Source organism: Egretta garzetta, unplaced genomic scaffold (assembly GCF_000687185.1).
Source record: "Egretta garzetta isolate BGI_Z169 unplaced genomic scaffold, ASM68718v1 scaffold322, whole genome shotgun sequence".
Classification (NCBI taxonomy): domain Eukaryota; kingdom Metazoa; phylum Chordata; class Aves; order Pelecaniformes; family Ardeidae; genus Egretta; species Egretta garzetta.
The window spans coordinates 303,180-315,581 of NW_009259044.1; the positions used below are offsets into that span (position 1 = coordinate 303,180).

The following is a 12,402-nucleotide window of genomic DNA, read 5'->3' on the forward strand; positions in this document are numbered from 1 at the left end:
GGACGCCGCCCTGGCATCTCCATCCCTCCCTCACCCCCCCTCCCCTGGCCCCCGGTATCCTCTCCCGAGGGTCTCCATCACATTAAGTATTTCCCTGGTTTTCCACCCAGAACGAGTGGCTGTGTCATGGCGGGGGGGTGGGATATGGGAGCCATCACAGGATCTGGCTGCAGGCGTGCAGGAAAAATTCAGGTTATTGTCCCCAAAGTCCTCCAGCCAGAGGGGCTCAGCCGGCATCACGCGTGATTGACATCTGTCAATCCCTGCTGGGGATGCCCTGGCCTTCCTGCACCCCTTCTCTTATTGGGTGCTTTTAAAAAACGCCCAATATTGGCTAAAAGCACCAGGGGAAAAGACCATTCTTGGCAGCTCGGTGGGTAAGTGTCGCAGGGGCTCAGGGTGGCGCAGCAGGCGTCCCCCAGGTGCTTCGGTGACTTTGGGGTTGGGGTTTTGCCACCAGCAGCCCCAGCCTGCCCCGAGCTGGGCTTTGAAACCTCCCCGCTTCGCTCCCTGCCTCCGCTCCTGCCTCCGCAGCCTGGGCTTGCGGCGCGCTGGGGTTCGAGGCGGCCACGGGCTGGGGCGACGCAGCCTGCCTGTTATCTAAAAATAGGGTGGAGTGTTTTTCCCACTATTTACTTGATTTCCTGCCGGGGCGGTGAGCCTGCCGAGGAATCCATTGAAGTGCTTGGGAGTTCACGCCGTGTAAATACGGGCGAACAAGCTGCTTTTTAGACCTTATTTTTCCATGCGAGAGCAAATGGGCGGCAGCGGGGTATTTGCCTGGAGGGGCCCCGCTGTTTCGGGATGCTTGCTTCTGTCTCCCATGGGATGTCAGTCCCCCCACTGCCACCCGTGTTTGCGGCACCCACTATCCTGCAGGCACAGCTCTTAATTGCCGACTTCTTCTTCTCCTTAAATAACAAGGAAAGCCGCCAGCAGAGAGTTAGCCGCCACCTTTAGCCTGAGCAAACAGCTGTAACCAAGTTATAAATCCTTAAAATTGAGTTTTTAATGGAAACATTAAAATAACCTTTATCTATTAGCGATAGGACGGTGCTGGGGTAATTTATCATCTTGTTTCCCGCTCCTCCAGCCACACCTTATTAGTTCCTGAGCTAACGAGGAGATATTTATCCTGGGTTCTCATGGAGTGCCATCGGGCAAACACCCAAGCCCCGGCAGCGCTGCAGAAGCGGGGGGATGCTGCGCATCCATCCTGCATCCGACCGATGTGCGGCGGGGGTGAGCCGGATCATCCCTAGCCTTGGCCAGTGAGGGATTCCCTGGTTTAAATGGTGCCCAGATCCGGGTTTTATACCAGCCAGGAGCTGCTCGCCAGGGATGGTGTTGGCTTAGGAAGGTGGCAAATAAAGGAATGGGGTGTTTGGGGTCTGCTTGTGGGAAGTTGCTTACTTGGGAGTTGCTTGGTTGCAAGCAAAGGGAAAGCGTGAGGTTTTTCCAGTCTAAGGGCGTTGCAGTACGGGATGAGGTCTCGCTCTGCTGGGGAATGCTGTCAGGTGTCAGATGTGCGTTGCTGCGGTGTCATTTGTGTGCCTGTTCATGTCCTCCTGTAACTGTGCTGGCTCCGAACCTGCTTTCCTCAGGCACAGCCCATCCCGGGGGATGCGGGTTTGGACCCGGACCAAGCAGCCTTTCTCCAAACCCACGGCTGCGACGCTCGGGGTGCGGGATGGAAGGGAGGTCTGGGCTCCTCTCTATTTATCCCAACTAAAATCATTGCTATGTCTCCGGATGTCTTCGGCAGTCGGCGCCTGGTTTTATTCTTCCGATTAGTGATTTAGGAAAGCCTGGCTTGCACGCAGCCAGGCTGGTCTTTGGAGTTGGGTGGGTTTTAGTGTTGGAGAGTGGATGGTGGCTGCCTGCGCCGAGCACATGGGCTGGGATGCTGCTGCCTCGGAGATCCAGGAAACCCTGGAAAGCAAGACTGGAGATGCCAGCAGCGGGCTCAGTGGGCTGGTGAGCTGGGTCGAGCTCTCCATGACGCAGGGCAATAATTCCCTTTGCAATTGCATTTTTTCTTGCAGAGCTCCAAACAGCTCTATTAATCTTTGCTGGGGAAATACCCACCCAGTTTGGCTGGGAGGCAGCCCAGATAATGAAAACTTTCATAAAGTAAGGAAAGAGCCTGACTTAGCCTGCGCATCCAGAGGCAGGGTCAGCTCAGAGAGCCTCTGCCCCAGGAGGAGGGCGAGACAGGTAATAAACCCTCTCCCCCCAGCGCTTAAAACCCACAATAAATCCCAGTGAATTCCTCCGGAGCAAAGCTGCTTTTTTATTATTATTATTATTTTTTGTGGAGGAAGCCACCGCGGAGCAGTGGGAGGGAGGTAAACACCAGATCTGCCCAGGCTAGCGCCGAAACCTCTCCGTAGCCGCGGGGAGGATGGAGCTGCTCCGCTGTCCGGTGCGCTCCATCCCCCTGCCAAGCCCGGCAGCGTGCCACCCTCCCCGGAGAGCCCTGCCTTACGGGGCAGGGAAACAAAGCAGCCGCTTAATTTCCTGCCCCAACCCCCCCTTGGGTCACCAAAAATCCTCCCTTGGGACTGCAGCACCCTGTTTGTGAACCCCCACGGGGCTGGCTTATTCCTGGGGGTACGGGCACACTGGGTGCTCTGGCAGTGGTTTGGATGGAGGATGCCCCCCCCCCCAATTCCTGTGGGCTCCCACAGCTGTACCCCGTGGGGATGGCTCCATCAGATGTTCCTGCCAAGCGATGGGCGGAGGGGGGAGAGAAGGCTGGGAGTAAAAAATAAAAAAGCAAACAAAAGAAACTGAAAAGATAGGCTGAGGGAAGGTTTCTGGTGGCTCAGGTGGGTTTGCGAGGAGCTTTGTGGGCTCGGGGTGAGGGGGACCTGGGGTTTGGGGTGTTTCCTGGCTGGTCCCTCTCGTGGGGCCATCCCCGTACCCCTGGGAAGTGCCATGCCGGGTGTTACCTCTTGGTCCAGAGGCTCTGAGCACCCAAGAGTTTTTACCCCGTGACAACCCACGGAAGATGCCAAAATCCCCGTCACCGGAGGCTCTCCCATCCTTGCTGGGAATCACTGCCTGTAAAACCGGGGCTGGCCAAGCCGAGGGGCACATTTGCGGGGGCTGAATGCTGGGCAGGATGGGACCCATCCTTCTGCCCTAACCAAACCCTACCTCCTGACCCAAAAAATCAGGCTTACTGTGCCGTCCCGATCAAACATCTCCTCTCACTCCCCATCCCCTCTCTGCCCGCAGGGTCGCAGGGGCTTGGGGTCCATTTTCGTCTGGGCATCGGGGAACGGCGGCCGAGAGGGTGATTACTGCTCCTGTGATGGCTACACCAACAGCATCTACACCATCTCCATCAGCAGCACCACCGAGAACGGCCACAAGCCGTGGTACCTGGAGGAATGCGCCTCCACCCTCGCCACCACCTACAGCAGCGGGGCTTTTTATGAGCGGAAAATAGTAAGTTTTACCCCAAGGTCGAGTGGGGCAGCATCCCCTGGGTGTTTTCTGCGTGGCTGGATGACGGCTCGGTTGTAAGAGCCCTGCGGTGGGGTTTGCTCGTGCTTTTTTATGGTGGGGACAGAACTGCTCTGGTCCTTGGGAATTGCTCAGGGATGTGGTGTTTTCCCTGGTAAATGGGTAAAAGGGCTGGAGGTTTGTAAAAATACCCGTGCAAATATTTGCCTGTCCCCCAAAGTGCTTGCTCACTGTCCCTTGCTTTAAAAAAAAGGGGGATTTTGAGGATTTTTAGCCCGAGAGAGAAAAGAAGAGGGAGGATAGAGGTGCTTGGCGGGGATGTGGCAACCCCAAGTGGGGAGCAGAAACTTTTTGGAGCCCAGGAATTGCCTGAATGTGTGTGCACATGTGGATCAGTCTGGTTTTCCCTGCTGCCCAGGCTATATTTGCCCTGTCCCAACAGCAACTGTGGGCTCGTCACAGCAAGGCCTTTTGTTACCAACATCCCTGTGCATCAGCAGAACCTCGGGCAGTGAAATATCCCCCACCGGCAGGGTGTCTCACCTGAGCTGGGAGGGAGTTTTCTGCCCAAATTAGTTTTTTGACAAAAAAACGTGGGTTTTTCACAAGTCAAGTTTGTTTTTTTTTTTTTAATTCACGAGTGATTTGTTTGGCCCCTAAAAGATTAATTCCCATAATCCAAGTGCCTCGTTGGGGCCATTTTCATGGCATTAAGGAGCATTTGCATGGCTGAGGCCGGCACCAGGCCAGTGCTGCTGGAGCATTGCTGGGCAATATAGCAGCTTCCAGGGGCACCTTGGGGAGAAACTGGGTGGCATGTCCCCCCGCCCTCCAAAAATTACCAGATTAACTCAAAAAACAGGACCCTTTTAAAAATTTAACCGATGGAGCATCTCTTTGCCCACCTCTTCTTTCCAAGCTTTTGGAACCCAAGCATCGTGCTCTGCCCTGAAATGAAAAAGCTGGAAATGGCTTTTTTTTTTAACTTTTTTTTTTTTTTTCCTCCATGCAAATGGCAATTCTTACCTGACACCAGGAACTGGAGCTTGTAAGGAAAGCATTTAATTAACATGGCACAGCTCAGCAAGCACCCATGGGTGCGTACCCGCGCCAGCCCTGCCCTGCTCACACCGCTCCATCACAGCTTTTCCTCCAGCTGACCCACAGCAAAATTGCCTTTTTCCCCCCTTTCCAAATATTTTTTGCACCTTTGAGCAAAGGGAAATGTAAGCAGGGGTGTTTTCTCATGTGCCAAATGTATCCGCAGCCTGTTTTTGGGGGGCTCAGAGCACCCCGATGGCATGGGAGCGGTGGCAGGTTTGGGTCCCCACAGGCTCAGCTCCACGCTGGCAGCATCCAAAGCAAACTTGGGGTGCTCGCTGGGGTAGCGCCCACGCCGGGGGCATCTCCAGCAGCACGCGGCTACAGCTTCTCTCTCCACAGGTCACCACGGACCTGCGGCACCGCTGCACGGACGGGCACACTGGCACCTCCGTGTCCGCCCCCATGGTTGCGGGCATCATCGCCTTGGCTTTGGAGGCAAAGTAAGTGTAACCTCACCACTGGCTTGCGAGGGGATAGTTCTAAATTTAGTAGCCGGCAAGCAAAACCAGAAAGAAAAAAAGTAGTTTGTGGTTTTTTTTTTCCTCTGGAGCAACTTAAAATGGGGCAAGGTTATTCTAAATTGCTCCTTTTTGGCAAGGTTTGATTCAGCGTTGTTGTTTTGCATCTAATCTTCCTGCAGGTGTTTTATTGAGCTAATTCTTCGCTTGTTGCCATCTGTTGAAAAGTTGGGGTTGGTGAGATAAGTCAGGCTTTTCATCTGGTGCATTGAAACCGCTGGCAGCCGGCTCCAACAGGAGTTTTATAAATACTTCCTGGAAAAAAAAAACAGTCAGAAAACATCACAAAAAATGGGAAATGTCTGTAGAAGTGATGGTTTTCAGTTAGTGTTTCATTTCTGGGGGGAAAGGACTATTTTTGCATAATGTCAAAATCCCACCTAGCATGACCAGCAGCGACACGATCCCTGGTTCAAAAGGGCTGCTCTTTGCCTCTTGGCCCCAGCCCAGTCCCATCCCGATCCCATCCCAGTCCCATCCCGGTCCCATCCTGGTCCCCCAACCCAGCAGCAGCACCGCAGGGGACCAGCCTCACCTCTTGGGCATCCCCATGTTGCTCCATGGGGCATCTTCTCATGAGCTTCTCACTATTATTATTATTTTTATGGCATGGAAATTAAAATAAGGCAGCAAATAAGCCTCAGGGCAGCGTTGTGCTTGTGTCTGGGGATGGCGGTTGCAGCGTGTTGGCTCCAGTCCCTCTCCTCTGGTTTAATCCCAGCTCCCAGGTTGGGTGAGCATGTTTTCAGAGATGCCATATTCATTACAAATATATTAAGAGTGTTAGATGTAATTTTTGTATTGTTTAGCTGAGGCATAAAACGCAACATTAAGTACCAGGGCTTGGTGCTCAGACACTCCATTATGACGAGAAGGAATAAATTGAATTTCTGTTCTTAAATGTTGCTCAAGAGCAATATAAATCCCACTGCAAGACACCGAAGAACTGAATGTAAAAAGAAAAAAAGGTGGAAAATTCTTCGGCAATATCCCCGGGCTGGGGTCTTGTCAGGGCTCAAAAGCACACAGCACTTAGTGTCCAGTGCCCTGAACGCACAAACATGCAAACCCTGTCTGGGGGGGCCAGTTTGGAAACACTTTGGGTTTCATTTTTCTGTTAAATGAGCAGGACAGGTTTTTTTTTCCCAGCAATTTTTGCCGTTATTCCTACAAAGGGAAGGTTTGCTCAGCAGCGTGCATCAGCAAGCTGCTGAGCCTGGTACCCTGCCTCAGGATGTGCTTCATTCCCAATCTCCTGCAAGGAAATAGGGAAAACCTTCCTGATTTGCTCCAGTTACACCCTGGAGCATGAGAGCTGAATATCTTTGGCCAGGAATAAATCCTGCGATGCCTGTGGGCATGTGGCATCCCTCCGGGGGCAACCCCCTCTGCTGGGGCACCCCGAGTGATGGCTGACCTCCAGGCAGGGTGTTAGCATTTAAATATCAATTCATGCTCTTTTGGAGCAGGAAAGAGTTTTCTGGGGTTTGTTTTAACCCAGTGGGGGTCCTTGCTGCTGCTGGGAAGACTGGAGGCAGCAGAGGCATCCCGTGAGCCAAGTGTTGTTGCAGCCCTCTGCTCACCTGGAGGGACGTCCAGCATCTGCTGGTCAAAACCTCGCGGCCAGTGCACCTGCGAGCGGCCGACTGGAAGACCAATGGTGCGGGACATAAAGGTGAGGGGCCGCGGGGGCGGAGGTGATGTGGCAAAAATGGCCAAAAAAAGGAAAATGAAAGGTCCCCAGAGCTTCACTCATGGGAATGTTTGCCCTGGATGGCTGCTCTCAGCTGGCTTGGGGTCTCCTGCCAACAGGCTGTTGAGTGGAGGGAGGAGAGGGCAGTAATTTGTGTAGTGAGATGCTTGGAAGCCTTGTTTGGTGGGGGCTTGGAAGCCTTGCTTGGTGGAGGCTGTCCTGAGCTGCAGCATTGTTGACTGCTCCTTTTGGTGGGCTGCTCCCAGAAACGGGTTTTCTATGGTGCCAACATGGATTTGGGGCGTAACGTAGGCAGGGTGATGAGCCCCGCATGTCAGAGTGCCTTGTACCCCAACAGGGTCAACTCCACATCTTCTTTGATGGTCAGAGGATGCTCTGCCCAGAGCCAGGGAGGAGCTACTGGTACCTGCTTGGGAGGCAGTGGGTTTCTGAGTCTTCTCTCTTTCCAGTTAGCCATCTATATGGCTTTGGTCTGGTGGATGCAGATGCTATTGTGGTGGAAGCCAAGAAGTGGAAGACAGTTCCTCCCCAGCACGTCTGCATGGGGAGCCTGGACAGGGTGCCCAAGTGAGTGTTACAGAGTCGGGGGGCTGTCCTGGGGCATGTGGCTGCTTGGAATGAGCTTTGGTTGGAGCCGGCTCTTGCAATGCAAAGGCTCAGCCACTGTCCCAGCATTCAGAAAGGGAAATTAGGAGTTCGGGTGGCCGGGACAAGCCCATGTGCAGACAAGGTGATATTCATGGCTTTTATGGTCAGAGCGACCCTCACTGTCCACCCCAAGGTCAGTTTATTGACCCAGAAGTGCCCACCCGTGGTCTGTGCCTATGTCTTGGTGAGGAGCAGGTCCCGTAGGGGCTCTCTGGGACCGGCTTTGACAGCGGGTGATTTATTTTTGCCCTTTCTGTGCTTTTGCTTCCCAGGTGGGTGATCAGCAGGGATTTTTTGAGGGCTGACAGTGCTGTTTGCCATTTTGGAAATGGCTTGGGGAGGAGAGCAAAACCTACTCACCCTCTGGGTCCTAAATGAGTGGTGATGGGTCGGGCTCTCCTCCCTCTTCCACCAAACACCTCGTCTTGATGGAAGACACCAGAAAACGGTGCTTTGTTGCAAGGGTCCCCAAATTTCCAGTGCTTGAGGTCTCTTTGAATTTGGCTTCAGGTTCAAACCAGCTCAGGTTCACATCTCATCCTTGGTAGGTCTGTCCCTGCTAGGTTAAAGGGTGGGATCAGGGATCTGACCAAATGGATGCTCCTGGTTTGCTGCTGCCTGGCTGTAGAGCAAGTTGAGTTGTTCATCAGAAAAGCAGTCCCTTCGGAAAGACTTGCGCATGCAAAGAAGGAATGCGTTCATGAAAGTATTTATCTGATCATGACACTCCAAAGAGGAATGCTGCACTGATAATTATAATAAAGCAGCGCCCTTGCAGCCCATAAGGCATAGATCTTAGAGGCAGTTCAAACCCATCTTGTTACCATTGAGCAATTCAGCAAATTCCTGGGTTAGGACACTGTATGGCAATGGAGGATGAGAGAATTTTTGCTGTGAAGCAGTAGGAGACCAGGTTCAAATATAACTGGGCACCCAGGCTGCTGGGAATTGGGGAGCGGTGCCGGCCCCGATGCAGTGCTTTACCCATCCCCTGCAGGTACATCCGGGCAGACCACGTGTTGCGTGCCAGCACCCTCAGCAGCGCCTGTGCCGAGCACCGCGACCAGCACGTGCTCTACCTGGAGCATGTCGTGGTGCGGCTCAGCATCTCGCACCCGCGCCGGGGCGACCTCCAGATCAGCCTCATCTCTCCGGCAGGGACCAGGTCGCAGCTCCTTGCCAGAAGGTAAGAGCAGCCAGAGCACACGTCTGGGCTGGGCAGCATCCTCATTTCAGGGGTTGCTGTGACTTTTCTCGGGTTTTTTGGGAAGGCGGGGGGCATGCTCAGGTCTTGGCTGCAAGAGGGCTCCATGCAAGGGTGGGTGCATGCAAGGATCCCTAAAATCCTTAATTACCTATCTACTTTTTCTGATTAAATAAGACATTCAAAGTCACGTTTCTTGATGCACGGCACTACCGTTGCAGGGTGTTCGACCACTCAAACGAGGGGTTCAAGGGCTGGGAGTTCATGACCGTCCACTGCTGGGGCGAGCGGGCGGCAGGGGAGTGGACCCTGGAGATCCACGACACGCCGTCCCAAGTGCGCAATCCCGCCGTGCAAGGTAAGGGTCCCCCAGCACCCCTGTCCCCCAGCACCCACCGGTTCCCCTTGCCCCAAAAGCTCTTTGCAGGCTGCTCCGCTTGGCTGTAACTTTTGCTGTGAGGTTTATGGTCTTCAGCAAAACTGAATTGCCCAAATTTTTCGAAAACGGGAATAAAACTTCAGCCCTGAGCGCAGGAGGCTGCCCGTCTGGCTGAGCTGGGAGCGGGTTTTCTCCCAGCAGCAAACTTGCTGCAACCGAGAGCCAGGTTTCCAAAATTAAACTGTAATGAGTCAAAATGAGGAAACCCGAGAGCTGTAATTGTTGTTTGTTTGTTTTGCTCCGCTGCTGGGACATCTGGCTCGTGGGCTGGTTGTGCAACAGCGCAAGGGGACGATGCCCCTCGGGCTGCAGACGGACGGACATCCTCCCCGGGCTGCCACCGTGCTGGCGGGGGGTGGCTGGGCTCAGCCTGGCCCCCAGCCTGTCCCCAACCCTGCTGTGTGCCCCCCTCCCCGGCTTGGCCGCCTGCTCCCTGACCGCTTCCCGGCAAAGGAGCCGGGCTGGCGGGATCCAGCCCCGCCGGGAAGGGGCAGTCGGCTGGTGGCAGCGGGGCATGAAGCACCCTGCCTGGGGCTGGCACATGGTGCGGGGGTGTTAAAATCCACACGCGCGTTGATAAGCAGCCAGGAGCACATTAAAAACCTCTCCCATGCAACTTTCTGGCAGGAGGCGCACGTGGGGGGTTCGTTGCGCAGAAGGTGTTGCTGTTTGCTGCCTTCACCCAGAATCTTTTGAACTGGGAGAGCGGCAGCGCAGCGCCCACGGAGCTGCTTTTGCCCCTGTATTTACAGTTTGTGTCGGGTGTTTCTGAGCCCCTCGCGGGCGCCGGGGCTCAGCTTTACCCGGCTTTGCAAAACGAAATGAAAGCGAGTGCATTAACCCCCCCCGCCCCCCCCAAAAGGGTCTGCACGGGGTTTGAAGCAGAGAGGGCAAAGCGGGAGGAAAAAGAGGGACGATGCTCCCAGCCCGCAGCAGAAACAGGTATTAAATGTTAATTTAAGGCCATTAAATTAAACCAATTAAATTGGTTAACTTAATACCAATTAATACTATGGGTGTCCTGTCGCCAGTACTGCTTCATCCCCAACACCAGCCCCATGCAGCCCAGGCTTTCCTTGTGTGGGGCATTTTAGATTTAAAGCAAATTTCATTCTTTCAGCGGAGGCGCGTGGCTGAGCTCTTCCCCCCAAGCTGGTGCCCCCCCCAAGCTCACCCCTTTGCAGGTTCCACCTGGGTGCTGCTTGCTTGCATTCGGTGGGTCCCTCTCAGCCCTTTTGGAGAGCCAAGGGATTTGGGTGCTGGAAATGTTAAGCCCTTTCTGGAAAAGCAGGGATTAGTAGTTAAAGCTGAGTGTGCCGCGAGTGGGAAGTGACTTGCATTGATGGGGAATTGAAAGAAAAACAGCACTGGAAAGAAGCAACAGTGTTTTTTGGACCCCCTCCCCAAAGCCGTGTGGGGACCCTGGTGTGGGGGGTTCCCAGCCCCAGGGTGCAGCACAGGCTCTGGTGGCCCCCATGGTGTTTTGGGGGACACTGAGCTCAGACCTCTGACAAGTCAGATAGGTGGGTGGCTGGAACAACAGCAGCAAGAAATAATCTGGTGTGTGCTGGACGGCTTTTATCAGACAGAAATATTCCTCCACTGTGGAGCTTTTAAAGTTCGTGGTTCTCTCTGCACGTTGGGCATGAAGGCTATGGTGATGCTGTGGTTCGTCAGACAAGTTGTAGAATAAAAAATCCCTTGTAGGTGCCTTAAACAGCTGCATTCTTCTGGGCTGGGAGCTCAGGAGCTCCTGAACATTTCTGGGTGTTTGTTGTTTGCTTCTGCATTGCTGTGGCAGTGGTGAAGCCCTGACGGTCTGGTCCGTCCTCCTCCTGCTTTTCCCTCAAAGCTGGGTTCCCCAGGGTGGAGTAGGACAGGGAGCAGGATGGGTGATGCTGTGCCTGCCCCACAGGGAAGCTGAAGGAGTGGAGCCTCCTCTTCTACGGGACGGCCGAGCACCCCTACACCACGTTGGGTGGCCCCCAATCCCGTGGGAGGACACTGGAGGCGCTGGCATCGGAGATGGAGCCATCGAGAGCTGCCTTCCTGCAGAGCCAGGTGGAGGTGGCGGAGGAGGAGGAGGAGTACTCGGGTAAGTGCTGGCTGAGCTGCCATGTCATCCCCCCAAAGTACTCGGGAAAATGCCAACTAGGGAGCCACGAGGCCTGATCCTGCCCGGGGCTGGGGCGGGCTGGGAGGAGTGGTGCCTGTGGCCAGCGTGGGGCAGCGGGACGGCAAAATTAGAAGGTAGCAAAACGCCCCGGTCCCTGCGCTCCCACCACAAATTGGTGGTGCAGCTGTCTGAGGAGTAAAAAAAGCTCCTCTGTCCACCTTCCCCTCCACCCCCCGGTGCGGGCATGGGCGGGTGTCCGGGCCGGTCCCCAAGGAGCGGGTCTGGCCCCTCTTTCAAAGCTGTCCTGCACCAGGGTGTTCAGCTGGAGGATGGCCGGGTGGGATTTCTGCCATGGAGGATGAGCTGGAGGAGCGGCGAGGACCTGGAGCCATGCAGCTCCATAGGTTAAAATAGATAAGGTCTGTAAGATAATAGATATAGGGTGAGATAGGCAGAGGGTCCCTAGCCCCTTCCCCACATCCATCGGTCCAGGGATGGTGTGCTCAGAGCATCCTGGCAGCAGGATCTGGGGGATGCTCAGCCTTTCCCTCTACTGAGCTGGTCTTTCCCTCCGCAGGTCCGTGCCACCCCGAGTGTGGTGACCAGGGCTGCGATGGCCCCAACGCCGACCAGTGCTTGAACTGCATCCACTACAGCCTGGGCAGTGTGAAAACTGGCAGGTGAGGGGTGGTGGGGTGTCCCCAGGGGGTCCCTGGGCAGCGGCAGTGCCTTTCCTCAGGGCTCACACCACAGCACGGGTGAGAGATATTTGCACAGAGAAAGAAGCGTATGAGAGAGAAAATGGGAGGAGGAAGCATGGGGAACCCCGCCCTGGACTAGGGTATGATGGGGTGGGGGATATGGAACTGGAGAGCGCTGGAGGACCTTGCCCATGTAATCATGCTGGGGAAGAAGCATTGGCTTAGAATCATAGAATAGAATAGAATCATAGAGTCATTAAGGTTGGAAAAGACCTCCAAGATCATAGAGTCCAACCATCAACCCAATACCCCCATGCCTACTAAACCATGTCCCGCAGTGCCACGTCTATGCATTTTTTGAACACCTCCAGGGATGAGGACCCCACCGCCTCTCTGGGCAGCCCCTTCCAGTGCTTGACAACCCTTTCGGTGAAGAAATTTTTCCCAGTGTCCAATCTAAACCTGCCCTGGCACAACTTGAGGC

At 54.6% G+C, this 12,402-nt stretch overlaps 1 protein-coding gene across 1 annotated transcript in view; it reads left to right on the forward strand.

The window, feature by feature from the left end:
* Window positions 1-12,402, forward strand: part of PCSK6 (proprotein convertase subtilisin/kexin type 6) — a 44,031-nt gene that overhangs the window by 25,287 nt on the left and 6,342 nt on the right. The window contains exons 6-13 of the mRNA XM_009635043.2: window positions 3,244-3,456; window positions 4,918-5,018; window positions 6,668-6,771; window positions 7,260-7,377; window positions 8,456-8,644; window positions 8,884-9,020; window positions 11,017-11,196; window positions 11,795-11,897. Coding sequence (XP_009633338.1) covers window positions 3,244-3,456; window positions 4,918-5,018; window positions 6,668-6,771; window positions 7,260-7,377; window positions 8,456-8,644; window positions 8,884-9,020; window positions 11,017-11,196; window positions 11,795-11,897 — 1,145 coding nt within the window. The remainder of the gene's footprint in view (window positions 1-3,243; window positions 3,457-4,917; window positions 5,019-6,667; window positions 6,772-7,259; window positions 7,378-8,455; window positions 8,645-8,883; window positions 9,021-11,016; window positions 11,197-11,794; window positions 11,898-12,402) is intronic.